At 44.0% G+C, this 22,173-nt stretch overlaps 1 protein-coding gene across 2 annotated transcripts in view; it reads right to left on the reverse strand.

Annotated features, from left to right (window-relative positions):
- spag9b (sperm associated antigen 9b) overlaps window positions 1–22,173 on the reverse strand; it is a 63,821-nt gene that overhangs the window by 36,218 nt on the left and 5,430 nt on the right. For both annotated transcript variants that reach the window (XM_083787200.1, XM_083787199.1), the window contains exons 2-4: window positions 12,498–12,618; window positions 6,363–6,433; window positions 4,632–4,726 (exon numbers count right to left, since the gene is read on the reverse strand). In XM_083787200.1, coding sequence (XP_083643326.1) covers window positions 4,632–4,726; window positions 6,363–6,433; window positions 12,498–12,618 — 287 coding nt within the window. The remainder of the gene's footprint in view (window positions 1–4,631; window positions 4,727–6,362; window positions 6,434–12,497; window positions 12,619–22,173) is intronic.

The raw sequence follows: 22,173 nt of genomic DNA on the forward strand, positions 1-22,173 counted from the left end.
GTGTGTGTGTGTGTGTGACGGAGATGATGCAACTGGTTTAAGCACTTTCAAACGTGGCTTAAAACCTCAAATGTCATGACACGAGAGAAATGTCAGAAACGGCTGTTGTACCTGCTGGGTCTTGGTAGAGCAGGCAGGGAGGGCAGGGCAGGTAAGCCTCCGGTGGAGACAGAGTAGTGAACTAGCAGCAGCACGGAAAGAGAGACCAGCACAGCGGAGTTGATGACCACCGCTCCCCCCACAAAGCCGAAAACAAACAGGAGCATACACCCGGGGCTCATGGCCCCCACCCCGGATCACGGCCCAGCACCCCGCCAGGGACCAGGGGCAGGGGGGGGGAGGGGGCAGGGGGGGGGGCAGGGGAAAGAAGAATAGGCGGACAGGTCTCCCGGTCAGGTCGCTCAAAACAAAAATAACTTCCTGGTCATGGGCGGAGAGACAGATATCACCTCGGCAGACGCGTGCTGCCGTCCACAGGGAGTCCGACCGCAGAGCCCTGTATATCCGTCAGGGAGAGTCCAAAGTATACGCAACGCAGCCGAGCAGCAGCAGTGCACCGGCCAGGCAGCAGCACTACTGTGCAAAAAACAGCTCAGGCGGAAAGAGAGAGACAGCGAGTGGCACAGGGGCAGGAGGCGGCACAAAAGTCACCTCACACCACCACGCAGCAACCACAATAACGGTAATCCCCACTCCAACCCCACCCCCTCCCCTCCCCATCGACCCCTCGATAGGGACGGCAGAGGCACAGTTTACTGTAACCAACGGAAGGGGGGGGGGGGGGCAGCTTGTACAGTAGCACAAACACAGGCTGGTGAGCTTCACCAACACTGCTAGACCTCACTCTGACATCAGAGGAGAGAGAGAGAGAGAGAGAGAGAGAGAGAGAGAGAGAGAGAGAGAGAGAGATATTGGAGAAGAGCTACCGGCTATGCACTGTCACTGGCTGCCCTGTCCTCTCCTCCCCTCTCCTAGTATCTTTCTTTCAGCGGGTGATCCTTTTCATATTTCCGTCTTCCTCGGCTGAGCTGCGATCTCACTCCGCCACAGACTAGTCTAGAATCCTCTCTGTCGTCAACACCCCCCCCCCACAAAACTCTCCTAACACTCACACACCCACCCTCCCTCCCTCCTCTCTCTCGGATGCTGAGGCAGCTTGTTCCATATGCCTCCTCTCAGCCTGTAGCTTATTGGCTGTGAATGAGTAGGGGACAAGAACGGCGAGAACTGGCAGCGAGTCGTCATTAAACCGAAGGAACAGTCTAATTGTGCTCTCCTCTTTATACTGTAGTAACACGCTGTACATGTTGGATTCTGTGAGAGAGAGAGAGAGAGAGAGAAAGAGAGAGAGAGAGAGAGAGAGAGAGAGAGAGAGAGAGAGAGAGAGAGAGAGAGACAGAGACAGAGAGAGAGAGAGAGAGAGAGAGAGAGAGAGAGAGCTGGCTCAATGGTGCAAAGTTATAATGGACTTATTTTTTCTTTACGCATAGCAAGCAGAAGACCCAGCAAGGCTCTGGGGTACATGTATTGTACTCCACCATTAATATCTGTCTGTGTCAATACAGATCATATTCAGCCTTGACTGTCTGTTTAACTTCCTGATATGGGCAACACACTAGGCATCCTATAAATGTTTCGCTGCCTTGGGTGGAGATGGTATTCTGCTGACCCTCTTTGTCCTAACCTGCCATGTCTATGTCTCCTCAGGACAGGCGTGTCTGTGGGTGAATACATGAACTTTAACACACTTAGAATAACATGCCACAGACCATAACTTCCTCTATGGTATTCTATACAGCACAGAGTAGGGGGAGGACCACCCTACTGTACCTCATCTGACCCCCAGCATATGCTAAGTTTAGACAGTCAGCAAGACTCACTCAGCATGCATTGGGATCATGAGGATACCTGAGTGTACTTTAGTGTCTCCTTAGATAGTAGTCCAATATGGATTTATGTAGATATAATAAGAACGTATTGGTTATACATTTATATTTAAGGCACATACGGTAACTGTTTGAGTATAGTTTTGAGTTCATAAAAGGCACATAATGAATACATTTGGGATACAATGAAAAGGCTATATAAGGTTATATACAGTATAGAGTATAGTATTGACCGAGTATATATTTGTTGCATACAATGGAAGATAAAACACTCGGTCTCCATAGTACAGTATATCCATCTGAAAGTGATTGAAGATTTTACACTTTCCCCAAATGCATGCTTTTTATATAAGCCTTTTCTCCATGGGTTATGGGATCTAGAGCTGCAGTTGCAGTCTCAAGTCTGCACATTGTTTGGGTGCAGTGCACACATATTATACCCAGGAGTGGAATAGTTTCCATCATTATCTGCATTTTGACTGCTTATAGGAGCACCCTGCATCTGACGCAGCAGCCACTCTGAAAGGTAAGAGGTTTGGAGTCTGGCTCATTGTCCTGCCTGCAGCATTATTGGGTTGGTTGAAATGTGAACAAGTAAATACTAAATATCCAAATATCCCAAAACTAAAAAAATATATATACAGTATATATTTTTCTTCTTCTTCTCTTTTTTTTAATTTATTTTTTACATATTAGGTAGTTAAACAACTAGTCGACTAGTAAACTAGGCAACTAGTCAACTAGTAAAAATGACTAGAAGTGAATGCCCTAGTCCACACCATAATATCTGTCCCAGACTCTCACTGCATCCCAGCATCCAGGGTCAAATTAACCTGTAAACCCAGAGTTATACATAAATCAGGTTTGAGTCTTCTGTTGCAGTACAAACCCTTTCTATTCTCATAAAGTACTCCCTTCTCACTGTAAACATGCCCTATCCATGTCCTATTCCTGCCAACATCACCTGATAGTTAGTTTACGTATACCTGTAGATATAAAGCTATGTGTGTTGTTTTTAACTTCCTCTCTTGCATCCTCCCCACCACTCTACATTTTATCTGACAGACTGGTTCTCTGACCTACTTCTGCAGAGCTCGCCTGTAGGGAGGAGAGTATGTGTGGGAGTGAGTGGTCCATTTGGTTACAATTGTACACTCTGAGTTACAAGTGGATTCATTAACACTGAGGATTTTACTGCCCAGCAACCTGCATGCACTGATACGCACAGACTAACAATTATGATGCAGTAATTTCATCCCCAAGCCAGAAACTCACAGTGCAACCACCTCATGGATGGGGTCACGTGATTTGAGACATGAGACATCATTTAACGGATTAAGCTTCTAAACCAGTAGTTCTCACAATTTGTTGTGCCAGGGAATTCCAGAAGAGAAGATTTGTTCTAGATTCTTTACAGATTCTCAGAAATAGCAGGTGTACAAGCTTTAGTGCCATGCTGCGAGCGTCTAGATCCGATACAAATTCTCTGATACTAGATCTGATACAAATTCTCAGAAATAGCAGATGTACAAGCTTTAGTGCCATGCTGCTTTATTTTTTTAATAGAAGTAAGCCTTGCCGAGCCATGAGGCGCATAGGGCAGGAGCCTATCTCCTGTTTCTGTAGCGTGATGCAACTTGATGTACAAGACAGGTACACGCCCTGGACATGATGTACAGATATACACCCCCTGGACATGATGTACAGATATACACCCCCTGGACATGATGTAAAGATATACACCCCCTGGACATGACGTAAAGATATACACCCCCTGGACATGATGTACAGATATACACGCCCTGGACATGATGTACAGATATACACCCCCTGGACATGATGTACAGATATACACCCCCTGGACATGATGTACAGATATACACCCCCTGGACATGATGTACAGATATACACCCCCTGGACATGATGTACAGATATACACCCCCTGGACATGATGTACAGATATACACCCCCTGGACATGATGTACAGATATACACCCCCTGGACATGATGTACAGATATACACGCCCTGGACATGATGTACAGATATACACCCCCTGGACATGATGTACAGATATACACCCCCTGGACATGATGTACAGATATACACCCCCTGGACATGATGTACAGATATACACCCCCTGGACATGATGTACAGATATACACCCCCTGGACATGATGTACAGATATACACCCCCTGGACATGACGCTAGTATGTCGCAGGGACTTACCCCCAATCCAACCCTTGATGCAGAGTGCCAAGCAGGGAGGCACTGGGTCCCATTTTCTTTGTCTTTGGTATGACCCGGCCAGGAATCGAAACCAAGTCTCAGGGTGGACACTAACCACAAGGCCACTGAGCTGGTTAACTTTTGAATAGCCAATCTGTTAAAATCGAAAATGACAGATTCTTTTCCGGTTTTAATGGGCTAAGAGTAAGATATCATCTTTTCCCAAGCAGATCGCAGGGCATTTAGACCGGAGGCTGATTACAAAAAAAACACCTTCGAAAAAAACCTAACCTAAGTTTTCTGAAAACCTTCCAATTCTTATTCAGAAATATGAAACAATAATTATGTTGCTAAATATATAGCAACAACTAATGAGACACAGAGGTGGCTCCCGGATTCAAAGGTATAAACAACGTATAGGAAATAGATTTCTACCATGATGCTCTGATTTGCTGAGCCACAATATGAGAAAACACAGCATGACTGAAAGCAGAGCTTCGGGCTCGGGCTAACTCACCGTGCTTTACTGGGTGCGTTGGTGTCCAAGGTCTCTGCTGCTAGCGCGTGTTGGTGTTTGGTTCGTTCCAGGTGTTCCATGTAGCTGTGGATCATCTGGACCGCACATAAAACACAATACATGAAAGCATTAAGCAATTAGCTTGCTGGTGCATACACTACCAATAGAAAATGGATTGCACCGAGCGGTAGACTGTTCACAGGCAAAGGCCCCTTGTGCATGTAATATATCTACAATATTTAATTTAAGGCTGAATTTGACTCTCCCGTGAGCCCATCCATGCCCAAAATATGGGAAGTATTTTAGCTGACAGTGTATACTGTAGGTGGCAGGTTTTTAATTAAGGCCTCTTCGACGAATTATACCGTTCCTCACCCAGGAGTCAGCCCAGCTCCTTAACCAGACATCAGTCATATCAAAACATGACTATTGTAACCCTTTTCTTACTGGCCTACCGGCATGCACACTTAAGCCTCTCCAATTGATCCAAAATGGACCTTACAAACCCTCCAGCACGCTCAGATTAGCCAATGCAGGGAAGCTGGAAGAACATTCACTAAAAATGCCAGGCCGGGTGCTCCATAAGTCCCAAACTCTTCTCCGTTCTGGCTCCAAAACTATGGAATTCAATTCCCATTGCAATCAGAACTGCAGACTCACTCCCAATCTCCTGCCGTAGTCTGAAAACCCACCTCTTCGGAACCCATCTTAGCCCGTAGCACTTGCCCTAGCCTCCACGACCTTCCAGGCATATGCAAAAGCTCAATTTATGTAATTTAGATAGCATTTTATGTAGACATAGCACTCTATAGTATATACGCATAGTTTCATTGTATGGTGATATTCCACTGTTAGACCGATGTTAGGTTCGTAGCTTACGTATTTGATGTGTTACCATGTGTTGTTCTTGCTTACTATAAAACGCTCTGGATTAAGAGTCTACAAAATGCCAAAATTGTAATTTGTACTGTATATAGATCAGCTGTTGTCTATAGAGGCCTGAACAGTTTGTTCTGGCATCCGTTTGTGATGCATTATACTGTAGATGACAGACAGGCAGGAACTTCAGCAAGGCCAAATACTCGACACGTTAAAATGCCGCTCTGGTAGTGATTCCAGGGGCACCATAGACTTTTTCTCTTAATTTTTTTATCCCACGATCATTCACCCAGTGCCAATTGCCTAAACTGTAATCCTGGGATCTACTCTCCTCTGCCAACCTGGGGAGAGCCCTGAACCGAGCTCATGCTTCCTTCAATGCACGAGGAGTGAGCAGGGTGCTTCTTATCACCTGACAGGGGGGAGTTTCCCCCAGTAGGACGTAGCGCGTGGAAGACTCACTATTCCAACCAGTTCCTTTCCCCTCCATCAGGCGATCTAGCTGACCAGGATTCATAGACCATTTTTGACAAGTGCATTTTGAGCGTGAAGTTTCAACAGTATTTGGCTGAAAGTGATGTAACATTACACCTGCTGCCACGCCCACTTTTAATCAATCACCATAGTCGTTGCTTATCTGTATGTCTCTTGTAACTCTTGTCTAGTGCTTTGACTCATTGTAATTTGTTGCTAAGAGATGCAAACACCAGCATGTCCTGTGTTGTACATCGATTCAGGAATATCAGGTGATCATCTTTACTTAGTATGCATACAAGAATGCACACACACCACAGCACCAACACACACCACAGCACCAACACACACCCACACTTTGATCGTGGTCCAGCATACCTCCGTGTGCCTTTGATAAAGAGCATTGTATTCCTTCTTGAGCTCCGCTTCCCTCTCGTCCAGTCTGCTAACTGTAAATGGGAGAGAAAGGGAAATTAAGGAATTTCAATGTCTTCAAACAGTAAGATTGCTGAATAAAAAAAAAGGTTCTGTGCCAAAATAACACATTATCGTGCTTCAAAGTAAAGTTCTCTTTCAACAAGAATAGACTGCAGTAATATTTCAAGTTTTTTTTTTTTTTTTTTTTTGCAAGACTGGATCAAAGCATGCTGACAAATCAGTTCAGTTCAGTTTGTACCAACATGTCAGTGCCACAAGGGGTCCTCAGTGGAGCAGGAAAGCTCTCCCCATCTTTCCCCAGAAAGGCAGATTTGTTTGGAAGACAGACAGATCCTTTTTGTCAGTTATAGTGCATCCATTAAATCACAAGCCTACTATAGTCCAGTGATAAGGTTTAAGCTGCTGAGGCCAAATACCACAACCACTCGACTGAATTCTTCAGCATAAGCTGCCTTCCTGGTCGTCATCCTCTGCGGTCATGCACCACACTGACCATCTACTGTGGTCATCTAGTTCTGCAAAATGTATTAGATGTGCATGTCCAAACTCTCCCAGCAAAATACATGCGATATATATACTGTACTACTCTCCTTTAACAACTATGCATAATAGTTTACAGTAGAACAGTTAAAAATCACACATTTATACCAACAATCCAGTGTTTTATGTTATAAAAAAGGAAAAGCCAGGCAAGTATGTCTTAGTGTATTTGTATAGCACAAGCAAGTGCATTTACATGAGGCTTAGAAAGGCATTTAAATATAAATGAATACATAAAATAGAGGGAAAATATATTGCATAAAAGAAGAACGATCATAGTGCAATTATAGTGCATGTAGTTTTAGTTTGTGAAGTTGCACACTACCCTCAATAAATAAGTATACTTTGTCAAGTTGCACACTACCCTCAATAAATTAGTATAGTTTGTCAAGTTGCACACTACCCTCAATAAATAAGTATAGTTTGTCAAGTTGCACACTACCCTCAATAAATTAGTATAGTTTTAGTTTGTCAAGTTGCACACTACCCTCAATAAATTAGTATAGTTTTAGTTTGTCAAGTTGCACACTACCCTCAATAAATTAGTATAGTTTTAGTTTGTCAAGTTGCACACTACCCTCAATAAATTAGTATAGTTTTAGTTTGTCAAGTTGCACACTACCCTCAATAAATTAGTATAGTTTTAGTTTGTCAAGTTGCACACTACCCTCAATAGATTAGTACAGTTTTAGTTTGTCAAGTTGCACACTACCCTCAATAAATAAGTCATTGCATTGTGTAAAGGTCCTTTCAGATGGGCAGCGACTGACGCGCTTAGCAATTAATTTTCAATGAGAGGATGCACGGAAAAGTTGAGGGGCAATTAACCCAATTCTGGACGGGAACCCCTTTTGGTGTTTTAAGGATAATGTCATACTTTAGCTATTGAAAAATAGCAGATCTACACGCTCGGTGCCGCGCTACAAGCTTGTAGATCTGCTATTTTCTTTTAAATCTTGAAAATGTGGCACAAATCTTTGAATATATATTCTTTCAGAGCGAACGTTTTTAACTCAAATCTTTGCTTCTGGGGAGGAAAAACACATTTTCAGATGGGGGTCCGCAGCCCAATACAGATAACTCTGGGGGTCCTTGACATGAAAATGGTTGAGCACCACTGACATAGAAACATGGGTTATTCAGAAAACTGAGGATTTAGAAGCCTTTTTTTTCCCTCAGGTCTAAATGTCCCCACCTGTCCCCTGTATAAACCACCCTCGGAGGCCAGCCTATTCGACGTGGGACCTGAGACGAGGGCGTGGCTGCACGGCGCACGCTACTGAGCTGGACATCTGATGAGGACACACGAAAGAAGAAGAAGGTCTAAATGGGTTAAGCAAAGCGTATTTTCATGGCCGCGGTCCCGTGAAATTGTCGCACACGCACGCTCGTTTCGCGCACACGCAACTACACCGGGTGACTAGATGTGGATTGTGGTGAGCTTTTTCTTTTACGCTACGCGTCCCCTCATGAGCAGACCCGTCGTTGATACAGACGTCACCGCTCCCCGTCTAAAAGGACCTATTAGGCCTGACGTCGAAATAAAACAAACGTTCACTCTGAAAGAATATATACCTATTCAAAGATATGTGCCGCATATTTACGATTTTTCAAAAATAGCAGACCTACAAGTTCATAGCGTGCCACTCGGTGGCGCGCTATGAGCTTGTAGATCTGCTAATTTCCAATAGCTAAAGTATAACAGAGTGCTTGAAACACCAAAAGGGGTTCCTGCCCAAAATGGGTTAAGAGCATTTATACCACCATAAGTAAGAAGTACAATGATGTCATCATTCATGTTCTCTTTGTTTTAGTTTTTTTCCAAAAACAAACGTTCCCATACTATATTTCGGTTCCCATAACCCAGGTGTGACCAAACATTTTACAAAGGGGGCCATATTAGAAAATATTTAATATTAACACCCAAGGGCCAACTACATTACCAAATATAATCAGACGTGCAGGGTAAAAAATGAAATAATAGCTTTTCTTTGACCACTTCAGAATGAGACAACAAGGAATCCTGACAAATTATACAAAAATTCAATGTCAAAATTTCCCATACTGTTGGGCGAGCCATTCATAATACAATTCATGTAAAAGCTGCAGGCCGCATAAGATTCTTCCCCGGGCCGCATTTGGCCTGCGTGCCGCACTTTGGACACCCCTGCCATAACCCGTGTGTGCCCCAGACACCAATACATTCCCTGAATGTAGAGTACGAAGAAGTTACCTGGATGTAACAGTGTCCTGCTTTTGGAAAGTGACACACAGTTACCCCTGAATTCCCATTTTATACACACATGTGCAGATCCTAAATAAAACAACCACAAACTAATCCATGGAGTAACCGTCTGTCTCAGTAATATGCAGCCCACAGCTTAGCTATTCCATTGTGGCTGTTGGCTGACATTGACCGTTTGTAGTCAAAACACGCCGACAATCTTTGCGCGTGTGTGTGCAGCGCTCAACTGGCAGCCAAACAATGTCATGATCGCACAAAGGCGGAGATTGAAGCAGTAAAATGTCCCATCTGCTCAGTTACGATGGCTATGCACCAAGCCCCAGTCAAGAGTTCACACAGCAAACAGAGTTACCCCACCTTCTAAAGTTAACACTTTGCCCTCCTGGTCTGTAAATTTACCTTGTTGCACTGTACACAACAGTTCCTTTCGCTGGGATTAACACGAAACAAGCTGAGAAGCTGGAGATATGGGGAATTCAGAGCAATCGCTTCAGAGTGAGGTGTGATCCGTGTCATTATGAGAAGACTGATAGAGGAACTAGAGATTAAAGAATAGACAGAAATAACCTACAGCAGATAAACAGATGTGTGGGGTTTTACAGGGAAGTGAAAGTACGATGCTAAAGAAATATCAACATAATTCTGGAATAAGTGTTCCTTTAATTAATATTTGAGTTACTGGGTAGGAAAATAACTGCTAAATAAGTTCACACTTGAGTTTGTGACACTTTTATCGCTTTGCAAAGCAAAGCAAAGTTCTTTGTTTACCCAAGGACTTGTGGTAGGGGTTCAATGCCTTGCACTTCAGCGGTGGTAATTTTAACGTGCCGGTCCGGGGATGCGAACTGGCGACCTTCCGGTATCAAGACCGCTCCGCAAACCGTTCGGCCACCGCTGCTCCAATAGTTGCAATAGCAACAAATAATGTTTCCCCAATACTCAACACATTTTTAACAACCCGGCATGGCATTATAGATTAAGCACACTGGCTGTTCATGACGAGTGTGGGTTCTGATTCTGGCATGCAGGAGCATAGCAGGAAACTTATATAAACCAAACTGCTGGCGGGATAGATTAATAATAGGAAGATGAGTCCTGTGCAGTGTGAACATCATGTGGGGTTTGCTTACTGACGTCCTGTGAGAAACACAAGTCATCCTCTGTGTCATAATTGCTCAAGACTTTAGGCAGAATACCATATTTGTCAGACCTATTTTTTTATATGCTGCTCTGTTTTAATGCACTGCACTTTGGGGGATTTTATGCTTATTTATTGTTTGTTTTTGTTTTAAATATGCACTGCTGGTCCTGAGAGTACGGTTTTCGTTTTATATGTGCAAACATGTGAAATGACAAATAAAGTGAACCTTGAACCTATAAGAACCTTGCAAAAAGTGTTGCCGAAAACAAGCTAAGAACGTAACAGTGGAGTATCTATGTAAACTATACATACCGGTACTATACTATATTATATATTATACATGTGTACTATAAAGTGCTATGACTACTACATAAAATGCAATTCTAGTGCTGTCTACGCAAACAAGCTATAAGTCTGTTTAAAGTCTAAGTCTACTTAAAGTGCTATCTAAGGGGCTAGGCCATGTCAGAAATCTAAAATTTGAGGTGCCCAGGTGATGCAGTGGTAAAGTCCCAGCCCACCAGCACGGAGGTGGAGGTTTTGAATCCACCGTGGTGCAACAGGCTTTGTCGGGCGTCTGCACCAACACAATTGGCCTGTGTTCGGGGGAGGGGAGCCCGGCGGGGAGCGTGATAATTGTAACTACACAAACTCCTATGGGTTGGGGTTGGCACCTGTCAGCGGAAAGTGTTGGGGCGGGAAGAGTAGGAGGGCAAAGGTCATCCTGGTGGGGGCTCCTCACTGGTAGGTGAGTCAGTAGGATACAACAAGCAGTGTCAACACAGAAATGTCTGTGGGGAGGAATCAATTGGCATAACGACTATATTGGGGAGATAAAAGGGGGTAAAACATTTATTTGTTTGAGTGTCCCTAATGAATAAAAACGGAACCATTTAGAGTAGGTCAATAATCGACCAATCCTGAGGAAAGGATTCGGTTAGGGTTATTAGTATCGGCCCACAAATCCTGATCACAAGCTTTTTGCATACTTTAGTTATCGTAACAGCCTCTACTTTCAAAAAGTGCTAAAGACATACAGGTTGGCAGGTCTGTACTCAGACTCAGTCAATCATTAGGGTTCGAGTCGCTTTAAAAAAAAAAACATGCCATAACAGTGAATTTCTCACATTTCCAATCAAAAGCATGTTGCTTCATGCCTGATAGAGGGGAAAAGGAATTGTTTGGAATAACGTGTTCCTTCCACGCGCTACGTCCAACCGGGCCAACTCCCCCCTGTCAGGTGAAAAGGAGCGGCTTGGACTGCTCATGCATTGAAAGAAGTATGAGGTCAGTTCATTGATCTCCGCAGGTTAGCAGAGGGAGTGTAGTGTAGACAATTGACAATTAAAGAAGAAAATGAGTTACAAAAATCGTGGGATATTTTTTGTTTCATAAAAGCAAGTTGCTTCAAACGCCAGCATTTAACCAGGACTTTACTTGAATTCTTTACTTGACATTCAAAAAGACATTTTATTCTAATAGTTTTTTGTGCAAAACCTGGCTGCACAATTAGATAAACATGATTAATACAAAATAATAATCTGAATTATTATATTATTTATTCGAGTCACAGACCTCACTGTGAGAAGGGTTTAATACCTGGCCTTGGGCTGGAATATCCATGTACTGTACTGTATGTCATTATAGCTTACATGCAGGCCTCGGCTTAGTTGGGGAACAGTTGGAGTAAACAAGAGAAGCCGGTCTTTTACATAATGTTAATAATGGTCCTTATTCATTAGCAACGGCCAAGTCCATCTGTCCTGAGGCACATCAGGGCTAGCAACAGTCACAAGACCTGCAAACGGCCAGGGTGTCGCTGGTGTGTGTGTGTGTGTGTGTGTGTGTGTGTGTGTGTGTGTGTGCGCATGAGAGTAAGAGAGATTCAGACTATTTTATTGATCCCAAGAGAGGCAATTCATCTGCAACCCACCCACCCAGGACCCACACGCACACAGTGACACAACACAAAAGATTCACAACATGTCAACAATACAGAGGTCAACGCAAGGTGAAGATAATAGTGTAGATCAAGACTGTTGGAGAGGATAAAGCCAGTGATGAAGATAATCCTACTGCCTATATTATATGTAGGTTCATCACAGAGCCAGGGTGGGGGAGAGTATGTTTTGCGAGTGGTGGGACTTACTCTGGTCTAGGGAGTTCTTGGTTTTCAGCTCCAGCTGGCGCGTGTGAGACTCCAGCACCACCAGTCGACACTGGAGCTCCTTCTTCTCCCCCTCTTGGGAGTCCTCAAACTCCATATACCTCTGCAGAGGAGCGAGATGAAACACACCAGAATCAATACCAACTCTTATTTGTTAATGCACTTTATTCAGGCGCCTGTCATTGGTGCCGAGAGAGAGAGAGACAGAGAGAGAGAGAAAGAGAGAGAGAGAGATTGACGAATTGATGATTTGTTGGTGACAGAAACGAGAAGAATCTGAAACATGAATGAGACAGGTTCATTTTGGGTCAGATGTGTCCTCTTTGACTCCTGGCACCTGTTAGCCAACACCGGTCTGACACCGGCCTTGCTTTCAGTGGTTATTTACACAGCATCCACCCACTCGGACTACTGTGAATATGTGTGTGCGTGTGTGTGCGTGCGAGCGTGCGTGCGTGCGTGCGTGCGTGAGAATGAGTGAGAGAGAGAGAGAGACCCAGTATTGACGCCACTGGAAAAGTGACATGGCATCTGTCCTCGGCTCCATTGTACAGTGTAATTTAAGCTCCCTATACAACAGGTGCACAGTGGCAGTATCTTGGCACCCTCACATGAAAAGCCATGCTCTGTGTGTGTCTTTCTCCGTCTGTGGGAGACAGACTGTGCATCTTTCAGAGCCTGCTGGAGCAACAACCACAGTGAACGATTCCATTCTCTCTACTGTATGTACCGCACGCACAGAAACACACGGTTCCATTCTCTCTACTGTATGTACCGCACGCACGCGCAGAAACACACGGTTCCATTTGATTATCGTGGCTTCATGTCCACTTACAAGTTCACACCATATCTGGGAACTGTATGACTGGTTGGTTGGTGTGTGTTAGTAGAAAGTACAACTTGTACTTTATTTGCATACATTTAGGACACATCTTTATGTGAAAACCTAAAAAAATATATAAATATATATATATATATATATATATATATATATATATATATATATATATATATGAGCATTTGTACCTGTCGTAGACATGCGCAGAGCAAGTTCAGTCAGGGAACCTCAGTGCAGTTGCTGCCGGCCGTTAATTGGGCCGCCTCAGCATCACGCTCTCATTCACATGATTCACTCAGCCAATCACACACTCACTCCATCTTCATACCGGCTACTTTAACCGGAGGTTTGCATTTCTCCTCCTGCTTCCTTTCTTGCTGCTGCTGTATCAGCGTGCTGCTGTATACAACCTGCTGCTCACCCACCTCCACCCCAGCTAACACCTGTCGTTTTGGATCTGCTGTTTAGGTACGGGGGATTCAGAGTCCCTATGATTGGGACTGATGCGCTTGATCTGAGTACCTAAAAAGCAGATCCAATACATTGCCAAACCATAATAAATATATTGCTCATCTTATATTCAATAAATATATATTCCATCCATTCTTGAGTTGTCCTGACTACACACACACACACACACACACACACACACACACACACACACACACACACACACACACACACACACACACACACACACACACACACACACACACACACACACACACACACACACACACAATGAGAAATGTCGACCAGTCTGGGCTAAGAAATTATTTCATCAATGGGGCATGGCATGGAGTGATGGAGGTGATCAGCCTGTAGCACTGTTGAGGTGTTATGGAAGCCCAGGTTTGCTTTGATAACAGCCGTAAATTAATTTGTATTGTTCAGTCTTATGTCTCACACCTTCCTCTTGACAATATACAACCTAGATCAGGGATATTCAATTGGCGGCCCGCGGGCCACATGCGGCCCTGGAAGAATTTTTGAAAAAAAAAAAGAAAAACGTTTTTTTTTTTTTGAGAATAATAAGACTAAGAGGGATAATAAAAGTTACAGGTATGGTGTGTGCGATATTAATTGTTTGATTACCATAATGACGGTAATCATTAAAGGACCACTTTTCAACCTATCTTCATATAATAGGTCCTCACTAATAATCATGATAAAATGACACGTTTTTTTCTACTCTGTCTGTGTCACATAGGCTGTGGGCAGTTCAGAAACCCACCCAACAGTGACATCAATGGAGGATCCAAGCTAATAGAAACTGCAGGCTTTCTAGTCCTGAAAAGTTGCAATGCGAAAATGGAAGCCATCATTCTCACAATAATAAACCCTGTTAGGGTCCATTTGGTTCCATTTGTACTCTCTCAGAGTTACAGACCCATAAGGCATAAGGGTCCATTTGGTTCCAAACCATCATTTCCCTGGGGACCCCCTGGAACTGCCTCCAGGACCCTGGGGGTCCCCAGACCCCGAACCCCACTTTGGGAATCACTGCTCTATGTAATCTGATCTTTATAGTCTGATAAACTATTCTCACGTAAATAAATCTTGTTTAAAAAACAATCTGCCTAACGATGATGTCACTGGTGGTCGTGGACGGGTTTCTGAACTGCCCACAGCAGAGTGAGTGTGTGTGTTTGTGTGTGTGTGTGTGTGTCCGTCCAGTCGTTAATGTCAAAGCAATGCTGTTTATGCACTGTCAAATAGGTCTAGGCCTACATCTATTCTAAGGTGGCATATACCTGTATAGACATATTATCCTGCTCATTACTGTGCGGAAATATACATAAATCTTCGTGTTTGAGCACAAAAAGCATTTTGAGAACCCACAAATTTCCGCGCTTCGCGCGCACACTGTGCAGCCCCCCACACACAATAATTCTACAGTTGTGGCCCCCGGCCTAATCTAATTGAATACCCCTGACCTAGATTCTCTGTGGGGTTCAGGTCAGGCCAGTTGGCTGGTCAGTTAAGCAAAGTAATACCATGGTCAGTACACCAGTTACTAGTAGTTTTGGCTCTGTGGGCAGGTGCCAAATCGAGCTGGAAAGGAAAATAAAAAAAAGTGCTGATTTAGGCAATACGGCAAACGGATAACTGATAAATGGAATAGAGTGAACCGTCCCTACTATACAAGCGATTAAGCGACACAGCTGTACGACCAGGTATAGCTGGCCGTACAGCGGTGTCGCTTGTATACGGGACGGGTCACTTTATGAATCAGTGGGATTCTGAATGATATAAACATGGTTGACCCTTGCAGAGAGACGATGGATAGATCCCCCCCCCCCCCCCCCCCTTCAACCATCCATATTCAGACTTAAGTAAAGTCAGGTGTCTTAACAAAGGCAGTATGACATGGTCTCACTTTCGGCATAAGGTCTTGTGATCTGATGGCAGCCCACAGGTAGGGGGGGATGAAATGAAAGTCTTTTTTTTTTTCTTATTATAATTTTTATCCCACGATTTTGTAACCCATTTTTCACCCGTGTCAATTATCTAATGTGATCCTGGGCTCTACACACCCTCCGCCAACCTGGGGAGAGCAACGGACTTGAACTCATGCTTCCTTCATGCATGAGTGTCCAAGTTGCTCCTTTACACCCGACAGGGGGGAGTTTCCCTGGTTGGACGTAGTGCGTGGATTAGGAACACGTTATTCCAACCAGTTCCTTTCCCCTCCATCAGGCGTCCCGGCTGGCCAGGGGGAGGCAGTTTAGAGACCAGGATTACTGCATGGTTTTTGTGAGGGTACCTACCCTAGGGGACACGGGGAGAACATGCAAACTCCACACAGAAAGGCCCTTTCGCCAACCCCGCCTCAGGTATGGGCACTGATGACGCGGAGGAGAGAACACGCCCCCAGTGCCCACAGCGTCCCCAGCGGGAATCGAACCCAGGACCTTCTAGCTGTGAGGAGACAGCACTACCGACTGTGCCACCGTGCCCCCTATGGACTGTACTACTGATGGTATGGTCCTACAAGTCAGAATGCGGGGTAAAGATTTGTTGCTGTAGCAATGCAAATGTTATGGCATTGTGTGTGTTGACAGACTGTGTTGACAGACTTAAGCAGGGTTTGGTTGGGTGTGGAAGACTGACATCCTAGCCGTGGCCCTGCTCCCCGTAAATCTACTAAGAGCATTAACATAGCACTGGCGACTAGACGACAGTAGGCTGTGTTTGTAGGGGGGCTACAACAACACCGCCATAATCTGTACATTGCAACGTACTGAATGCACGAAACAGCATAGTATACAAAAAGCAGCATAGTATAGGTTTAAACAAACGACAGGCCACTTAAATTTTTAATATTTACACAAGCTACATCTTTGATGTCAGAAAACTCTGACTGATACATCTTGATCCCATGACTGGCCGATAATGTGTACTGATTTGTGAGAGTTACGGACAGAATCAATAGTAGTGGCAAAGTATTTTGTTCTAATTTAACTAATTTGTATCACTGTTGGGTGTACATGAAAAGAAAATTAAAACAATTGCAAGACTATGTAAATATTGTAGACTGAAATGAACCATGAATTAATTGCAATTAGAGTATTTAAAAGGTTATAGGTCAAAACGATGAAGAGTCTTGTTATAGCGGCAACATGAGGCTCATTTAAAAAATGTGGGGGTGATGGTTTTGGCCTACTGGGACAGAGTGTGCAAATCTCAACGTTGATGGTCAAACGGTGCTGGAGATTAGCTGTTCACAGACGGACGGATTGACAGACAGACATGAGATTATGAAGGTTTTTATTCTATGAGTGACTCAGCCCAAGACTCGTTTCCCATATACATGTGCACATAAACCTAAAGATTATTAACCCATTATGGTCGGGAACCCCTTTGGTGTTTTAAAAATTATGTTATAATTTAGCTATTGAAAGATAGCAGATCTACAAGCTCATAGCGTGCCACCGAGTGGCGCGCTATGAGCTTGTAGGTCTGCTATTTTTGAAAAATCGTAAAAATGTGGCGCAAAGCATGTGTTAGACTTGGTTGGGCGTTCTGTCGTGCTCCAAAAATAGCAAATAGTCAATCTACAAGTTCACAAGGTGTCATGCTGAGACACATTGTGAGCTTTTAGAGCTGCTAGCGAGTATAAATCATGTGTTAGCCCTCTATAGCCTAAACCTTAACATCTGACACAAAGGCACACACACAGCTGCTTATCATATGACGCAGGGTTGAGGTTGTGCATATGACAGCGCTCCAGACAAAGTGTTACTCCGGGGTTTTTTTCCGCGTTCTCTCTCTTTGCGATCTTCTTCCCCCAGCTCCCCAATGTATAATGCTCCCTTTGTCCCTCGCTAAGCACATGCACACAGACACACATGCCGCATGTGGCTGCAGCACAAGCGCATGTGCACCCACACACACACATACATACATACTGTGGGATGCACTGTATGGACACTCAATTGACAGAGAGCCTGATGAACTGTGCTCAGTCTTCAGTAGGCTGGCTGGATATTACCGAGACATCTGGAAACTGTTGTCTGGACTCTGGAGTGGACGACCTGTCAAGCAGCGGGGTTGGGATCCTCTTCGTCCGATTCCTTAACACGTTCCCCAAATGGACCAAATTGGAACCAAAATGGACCCGTTATGGTGGTCCTTGAAATTAGGACAGGTATTGTAATTGTCTAGCAGACGTCCACTCCACAACATACCAGCTCCGATAGTGTGATAAACCGGTTCCAAATATGATAGAACCGATTACAGTTCTTCAATATTGGGTCTGAGTCCTCCGGTTCCAGATCCAAACTCTATCCAGCGTCAGGTTAATTGTTATGAAAGAAACAAAGGAATATTCATACTAACTAACACACACTTGAATACATGAATACATACACACAACAACTTTCGGTTGTTGTGTGTATGTATTCATGTATTCATTTTGGCGGGTGGGTAATTCATCAATCCAGTTGACATGTGACATGGTTAGTAATTAGTATGAATGTAGTCTTGTGTAGCCAGACGATAGGAGGCCTCTGCCTACTGCTACGTCTGGTGACATCTAAAATTCAATGAATGGGATACAACTCTACTGGGTGCAAACAATTTGGACATTTTAAAAACAACCTCGTCGCACTAACCAAGACTTTAGTGCAGTCATTCATGTTGGACTTGCGATATTACAATTGGTTTTCAAAAAGTTAATCTAGACCATTAACACACACACACACACACGATGTGTAGTAGGAATGATGTATTTATGCCGGTCAAATTAATTAAACTTTTTTCAGACCCTGTCAAATATTCACACAATATTTAGTGTCCAGCTATGTGCAACTCTTGCGCTCTGAGCACAACTCAGAGCATGTACGCTGGGTGTTCGGCTCAGTTACAGGAGCCCTGTTGGGACAAAACACGTTTACACATCTTTGGTCATTATGAAAGACGTGTATGGGAGGAAAAAAAAGATCAGATGGTCGGGCGCCCACTGGCCAAGTGGTCCAGGCGCATGCCACATAGGCTCTGCCCTGACAGCGCGTTGCGTGTTCGAGTCCCGTTCATGACGACCTTTGCTGCAAGTCTCTCCCCTTCTCTCTCTCTCTATCTCTCTCTCTCTCTCTCTCTCTCTCTCTCTCTCTCTCCGGTCATTCTTCACTTGATACTATCAATAAAAGGCAGAAAAGCCAAAAACAAACCTTATATTAACCATCTGCCATTCTCGCTTTCACTCCATTTAGACGCCACCTTAGTTGATCTCCTTGTATTATTTATGACCAGGATCAGTAGCAGGTGCCTTTTCTAAGAGAGATCCGTTACATCATAACATTGTGTGAGATCATTCTGCCGCGCGCAATGAGGCGAGGACACTTTGGTCCAGAAGGAGCCAAAAGGAACTAAGGGGAGGGCTGAACAATTTCCTGCCCTGCCCGTTTCCTTTCCTTTTCTGGTGAGACGTACTGAAAAAGGACAGAGGAATTCCATTGGGTTTGTAGTGTGGGAAAATGGAACTTCGCTAATTAAATTTGTTTGTCCGGTGAAATTAATCTGTCACTTTGCTCGAGTAACCGAGAGCATGCTAAGGATTTCCACTCTTCCACATAATAAAGAGGCAATTGTTTTGTTGACTGCAAACTTTGCAATCCATCAGCCTGCAACAATATTTCTGGTGTTGCGATACTTGTGACGTTCCAGCGTGAAATGCCACCAAGGAAAGACAACTATCACTATAGTCATAGCAGCCGGTCAGCAGGTCACACGTTACTGTGGCCATGTTACTATGCAGTCAAACAGGGTGGTGAGATATGAAGAGAATCTCAGTGATTATGTGTGCGTACGTGTATGCGTGAGTGACTGCGTGTGTGCGTGTCCTCTGACCTAAAGTAAATCACGGGGCTCAACTTTTGCTAAGGCATGAACAACCGAACCACAGACAAAAGTCAGTATATTTGCCTATAAAAGTACTACCGTCATAACAGAAATGTTAATCTATAACTAGGACTGATATCCATGTCATTGGGCTCTTCGTTGACTAGGTTGTGTTAGCTGAAGTGAATCATCCTGTTTTTCTATTTTCCTGCACAGTGCGGTAGTTAAAAGGGAAAGAAATGTCCCATTTAAGTCTTACGAACAATTCTTAGGTCACGATAAGCTCATAACGTATCAGAGGCGCTGCAAACAGATGGGAGACGATGGAGTTCAGTCAGTGGTCGAGTACCTCAACGTCATAATTAGGGATGCACCGATCCGATACTCGTATCGGAGATCGGCGCCGATCCAGGCTAAAATTCTAGATCGGGTATCGGATCGGTGGCCTATCCATTATCCGATCCGATCCGATAATTATGTGTAATTACAGTATGAAAACAACTCTACCTCCTCTGTGACACAGCAGTGTAGTATTGACAGTATAACATGTGGAATGCAGCCAGGCTAGCCTGCGCACACATTAACCTGGTCTAATTGTTGCACAGTTATTTATTAAATAATTCAGTGCATTTATATCTGTGTTTGTTACATTTCGTTTTACAAAGTTGGGAAAGTAATGTTTAAGTCAAGCCTTGATGTTGCCTTACACAAAATAATGATTCCAGACTCCACACAGTGAGGCATACAGCTTAATAGGTTATTACGTTTCTTTGTGGGGGGTATCGGATCGGTACTCTGTATCGGCAGATACTGGACCCCCATGTATCGAAATCAGTATCGAATGCCAAAAAGCCGGATCGGTGCATCCCTAGTCATAATATCCAAGCCAGTAGGTGTGGTTGTGGTAGTCTGGTGCTAGTGTGTCAACAGAATCAACAGGTATCCATGTCATTTGCAGTAGGAAGAAATCCGTAAAACAGACTATTGACTGAGGAGAGAACAATCTTGTGGCTCATGTCCACACATGCATACATGTGAGGAGCACAGCGGAAGGCAGGGACAAACAAAGCACTAAGCAGGCATGTTGTCAGTAGACCTGACGCAGGTTACATTTAATGGAGATCCTCAGTACAGATGAACTCGGGGCGCTCCAGTTGCTCACATCAGGTGAGCCTTTCTGGTAATAAGTACTAGAGCGCAGACATGGCTGAGGGAAGTAGGGGTGCTGGGGGGGTGGCTGGCGCTACATCCTGGCCGCTACACTTCCTCTGCCAACCTAGGGGCAGCAGACTGACCTCATGCCTCCTTCTATGCATGAGGATTCTCCTGTCTCTCTCTCAATACCAACTTTCTCCATAAAGGCAGAAAAAGCTATACTGAATTTAAAAGAAAAGTATAGAGACCACGATTAATGCAGGTTTTTTTGTGAGGGTACCTACCCTAGGGGATACGGGGAGAACAAACATGCAAACTCCACACAGGACAAAAAAGCTCACTTTGATAGAAACAATATTCAAGATTAACCATTTGGGGTGCCCCTGTGTTTCACCGAGTAAGAGAGCCTATATAAATGAGGCCGTTTGCTGTAGACCTCCTTGCAGCTGACCCCAGATAAAGTCCACTGAGGTCAGGCCCTTTAATGCCTGCTATTGCCCCTCGTTTTCCCGTCATTCCTGTCTCTGTTCACTCACTGTACCTATCTGAAATAAAAGCATCCATGCTTTATGAGTGGAGAACCACAGACAGCAAATACTAGGGCAATTCTTAAGCACCATTTACACCGTGAGCACCATAATTAACTTTATCGTTCACCATTGCGTTTGTTATAGTTGTGGTGTGTGAATTCTGCCATCCACTTGACTTGGAACGATTTTTTAAACTACATTTATAGTTATACTGTTATAGTGCTGCTTGACTGCTCGTGTGAATGGCACTTTTGTCAAGGACAGTCTTATCTTCCTCAACAAACTTGCATGCCAACACAACTATATCAATTGAAGTAGTTTAAGCCTGTCATTAGCATGTCATAGCTTTTCCAAGCCCTAAAATTAGGTATGTAACTATGATGTGTGTGTGAGTACGTGTCCCTCCCACTTCAACGACTTTAGGAGTCATATTTTGCCATTTTTACAAATTGCAGCATTTAACACCCATTTCATATTATATGGTTATATTGTATGTAGAAAACAGAAGAATAAATTATTATTATAACTAAAGCTAGCAAAATAAACTATAATAAAAAACCAAATGCACCCTATTTTAATCTGTGTGTGTGTGTGTGTGTGTGTGTGTGTGTGTGTGTGTGTGTGTGTGTGTGTGTGTGTGTGTGTGTACCTGTGGTGCGTCCAGCAGAGCAGTCAGTCAGTCCAAATGACCTCAGACTGGTATAATTAGCCTATAACTTCCTATGGCCATGCCCTGTGATTCCTGAGTCATGAAAGTCAACTCCGGCAGCTACACTGGTGTGTCCAGAAGGCA

Source organism: Protomyctophum parallelum, assembly GCF_964188405.1.
Source record: "Protomyctophum parallelum genome assembly, chromosome: 17".
NCBI lineage: Eukaryota > Metazoa > Chordata > Actinopteri > Myctophiformes > Myctophidae > Protomyctophum > Protomyctophum parallelum.